At 33.7% G+C, this 4,447-nt stretch overlaps 1 protein-coding gene across 1 annotated transcript in view; it reads right to left on the reverse strand.

Moving 5' to 3' along the window:
• Positions 1-4,447, reverse strand: part of SPEN (spen family transcriptional repressor) — a 56,410-nt gene that overhangs the window by 21,414 nt on the left and 30,549 nt on the right. Inside the window, exons 3-4 of the mRNA XM_012662572.1 lie at positions 3,842-4,042; positions 328-479 (exon numbers count right to left, since the gene is read on the reverse strand). Of these exons, the coding sequence (XP_012518026.1) occupies positions 328-479; positions 3,842-3,875 (186 nt within the window). The 5' untranslated portion in view covers positions 3,876-4,042. The remainder of the gene's footprint in view (positions 1-327; positions 480-3,841; positions 4,043-4,447) is intronic.

A 4,447-nucleotide genomic window follows, 5' to 3' on the forward strand; every position in this document is an offset into this window, starting at 1 on the left:
ATAATCATATACTAATTTGCTTCTTTTTTTACAAACATGTTTTTCTCTTCCAGATTGTTCTTTCAGTCCACAGGACTAGAGAGAGCATTAAAATAGAAATTGATGGACAAAGATACAAATGGATAATATGTATGTACAAACAAAACAAACATATAATATCCAATGGGCTTCTATAAATCATCTTTTAGCAGGAGTAAAAAACACATAGAACAAATGGGAAAAATATTCGCTACACCATTATGTGTCATCTCTCCAAATATAATCTGTACTATGCTTTAGGTTTTATGACAAAGATCTAAAATTGTTTTCATTGTAAAAGCAACATACCACAATTTCTCCAAAGCGCTGGAAGATGTTGCGAAGGTCATGGTAAGTAGTGGTTTTCTCGAGGTTGCCAATAAAGAGAGTTCTTGTTGCTTTGGGGTGAAATTCATCTATCCTTTCATCCAAGGGGCGAAACTCATTTTCACTCTCTGTTTCTATAAGCAGGATGGGGACAGAGTGAAAAGAAAAGACAGTGTTTTAATGTATATTTACATACCATGTGAAAATCAACATTTAAAAAATAAAATCTCTGAAATAATGGGCTTGAATACTCACACAAACTGAAATATCATAAACGCTTTCAGAAATAGCTGCCCCTTGTTAACTCCAAAGCAAAAGAATACAAAGGCTAAAGAAACTTGTCAAAAAAAATTAAGGATGAAGTAACACTTTGTTTAACCTTTAAAACAAAAATGGGTTGAATTTAAATGTGCTAAGTTGATTTGTTTTAAAAATAATCACTGACAAAGAAATAGATTTTAAGCCCTAGCAAAAATAATTATTTGAGCCTAATCTTAGGATGCAAAATTATGTAGCAGGTTCTCAATCTGGGGTATAAAACTACAATCTGAAATAGACATAAAAACTTGTCTGAAAATAGTCCAGCTTCCTTATTCAACTTCATTTACTTTTCAACATTTTACAAGATATTTAGCATTTCATGTTTATCTAATTAACAACTACTTAAATGTAGGAATTTTAGATTCAAGAATACTGTATGAAAACTGACTGAAACAACATTTATCAAATATCTTCTTTTGGTATTATATGGTCCCCACTGACAAACAAAAAGAGGTTAAATGATATTTAAGATTTCTATTTTTTATGATCAAAAGCCCTGGCTTAATTTCTTATTCAATCATAGCCTTTCTCTGAAGCTCCATTTATTAACTTGGTCTAGGGCAGGGACATACAAGGTTTTGTTGATAACAATTATAGTACAATACTGCATGTTCTCTTTTTTCCCTTAATCTAAAACAAAGCCATCCCCCCAAAATTAATATTTAATCAACTTTACTGAAACAAAGTGTTTAGTGCCAGCTATTGAACATTACTGATGATGTCAATGCAACACTGGTATTAAAAAACTCAACTTCAGAACTACTGAGTGAATTCGGCCAGAATACACCTCACTTCTGATTCCAGATTGCTGGTTCTAAAATGGTAGTTCAGCTTAATCTTAAGTAGTTTCATCAAAGAACATGTACTTTAACAGAGTTAGGACCCAGAAACTGCCCAGAGCTCATACTAGCTGTCTCCGTACTTTCACCGTATCTCAAAGGGGCATATTTTACTTTAAGTTCAACTCAATCTTCTTGAAGCTATCTAATAGTGGGCAGATATTTAACAGTATTTCCCAAAAAATGCAACAGAAAAAATAATTCAGATGCATCTTGAGGTGTGTACTCTGAAGGGCAGAGTAAGTAAGGGAAGGCATGATTTGCAACCATTAAGATCTGTCATGGCTTCATTCGTACCGAACAGCTTGGTAAATTTTCAAAATCGGAAACTCAGTAAGCAAAGAAAAAAAAGGTGTTTTCCACATGCAGAATACTTAACCTTTGTGACCAGTCAAAATCTTAATACCTACACATACTTGGAAAAACGTCGTTTATCCTGTAATATCGTGTTTAGGGGATTCTAATGCTATGCATAGGATTAAGAAAATAAAAGTATAATCTTAGAAGCCACCAGGGGTCTATCAGCAAAGGTAGGTTCCCTGGATTTGGATCTTTTAAAAAGGTCCTTGAGGACTGCCCAGGCAACAGAGAGAGACTCTGTCTTTATTTTAAAAAAAAGAAGAAGAAGAAGAAAAAAAGTCTTTGACCTAAGCAATCATTTCAATATAACATATTCAACTGCTTTCAAATATCCTATTAAACTGGTATTTAATGTTGTCCCATCCGGGAAAAGTATCTTCAACTTTCCAGTGCTTGAACCAACTAAACTTTCCAAAATCTTCACTAGCAAGTGGTTAAAAGCTCAACTATTTCCTGGAAGCTAGTTAGGTAAAAAAGCTTTTTACGGTAAAAATCTTAAGCTAGCCCTTACCATTTGGAAACCACAGTCACCTACTGAATGCTCCTGGTAAGATCTTCATTACTTAATTATGATTAGCTCTAAAAACTTAAATTATAAGACATTCTAAATATTATTCCTCAAGCAGTTATGACCCATTCCATATGTGTTAAATTTTAAGAATGAGAGTTCTCTGGGCTCAGTATAATTTAAGGTAGAACATCTCAAACTTGACAGAGGAAGGAATGTGAAGGCATAACCTACACATTCCTTTGAAAAGATAATATTCCTTTGAATTCCTATATTTCATTGTAAAATTAGGCACATTTTGCAGTATTCACTCTAACTCTGTGCCTATTTTAATATACAAATAACATTTACATGTCCTTATCAGGAAAATTATATTTTTTTCCTCTTGTCAAATAAAATGAATATTTCAAGAATATTCATGTTTACCTTATAAATGGGCCATGTTTATGATATAAATTCCACTCAAAGTCTTAGTCTTAAAGCTCAATTGTCTCAGTTTCACAAGGTACGAGCAGAATTTTTAATGTTTCTATTCATTCCTTTACAAATTTACCCGCAAGTTGCCTTAAATCAGGGGTTCCCAAACTTGAATGCGTAAATTCTCAACCAGTAAGCTGAGGTAGGGTCAATAGACCTGCCTTTCTTTTCTTTTTTTTAACTCATCACTATACAATTGAGAAATCTGCATTTTTAAATAAGCACTACAGGTAGTTCTGAAACAGGAGAAACACTGACCCAAGCCATGCCTGAGAAGACTTCCTGCCTTCCAATAGGTCTTACAGGTAGGTTCAAGCTAATAAAATGTTCTCTTGAAATTCTCAATGGGTTGCACCCATAAGCCTTAGTCTTACTTCTGTCACCATCTTTCAAGGTCACACAAGCTAGAATAACAGATCCAATTTATGCTGGGCATAACAGAAATAAAACAGGTCTAATCAGTCCCTCAAAATGATATTAACAAGTCTGCTTTCTGATTCAGGATAATTCTGTTGTCATTCTCCTAGGAACTATCTCCTAATTTTAATCAATTCAATCCTTTTGGGAAGGCTGGACTCAACAAGGGCCTCAAGCTCTTACTTTCAGACTCTTAAAAGTCAGTATTTCTCCAATGTAGAAATAGAAAAATCTTTACCCTACCTCACCAAAATAATGTTTTTTTATGAAGCTGAACAGTAAGTCTTAGTCTTAAAGCTCAATTGTCTTAGCTTCACAAAGAAAGAGCAGAATTTTAATGTTTCTATTCATTCCTTTACAAATTTACTCATGAGTTGCCTTAAATCAGGGGTTTCCAAACTTCAGTGTGTAAATTCTCAATCGGTAACCCTTGAAAATAGAAGACAGTGGAAGTATGACAATAAATAAAGCTAGAATAGTGTCCACATTCAAGGTAATATGCTACCCTCTCATAAACTGGAATACAAATAATGTATGTAATTTGTAATTAAAACTCAGCTTCCTCCTCTCTTACCTGGTCCTATCCATGCTGTTACTTCAATCTGCATGCCAAAGAAAAGTTTTCCTTTTGATGCAGTCAATGCTTTTTCTTGGTCCTCTTGCTGCCGAAAAAATACCAGACCATACCTCTCTTCTGAAGCTCCATGTATCTGCACTGAAGTCACCTTTCCAAATTTCTTAAATTCATGAAAAAGGCCATCTTTAAGGCTTGTATCTAAATCCCCAAACAAAAATAAGTTATTTATTTTTCTAATTTAATTACAATTAAATCAAGGTTATATAGTGAGCTATGATTGTGCCACTGTACTCCTGCCTGGGCAACAGAGCAAGACCCTGTCTCCAAAAAAGAAAAATTACAACTTTGTAAGCAAGCTACTAAATCTTTAGCTGGACTTTTTTTTTTTTTCACATTGGACAGGTAATGTGCCAGTGTCATAAGAAGGTTAGAGGGAGGCATGCCTCATATGTTAGTGTGAAAACCCAATCATCACCCTTATGAACCACAAAAGTTTCTAGCCTCATCTAGCCTGACTTTTGACTTAAGTTGTTATCATTAAAACATTACTTTTTCAAATTAAGAAAAAACTCTAAAGACATTTTTTTTTTTTTTTTTTTTTTT

Source organism: Propithecus coquereli, unplaced genomic scaffold (assembly GCF_000956105.1).
Source record: "Propithecus coquereli isolate 6110/MARCELLA unplaced genomic scaffold, Pcoq_1.0 Scaffold77, whole genome shotgun sequence".
Classification (NCBI taxonomy): Eukaryota; Metazoa; Chordata; class Mammalia; order Primates; family Indriidae; genus Propithecus; species Propithecus coquereli.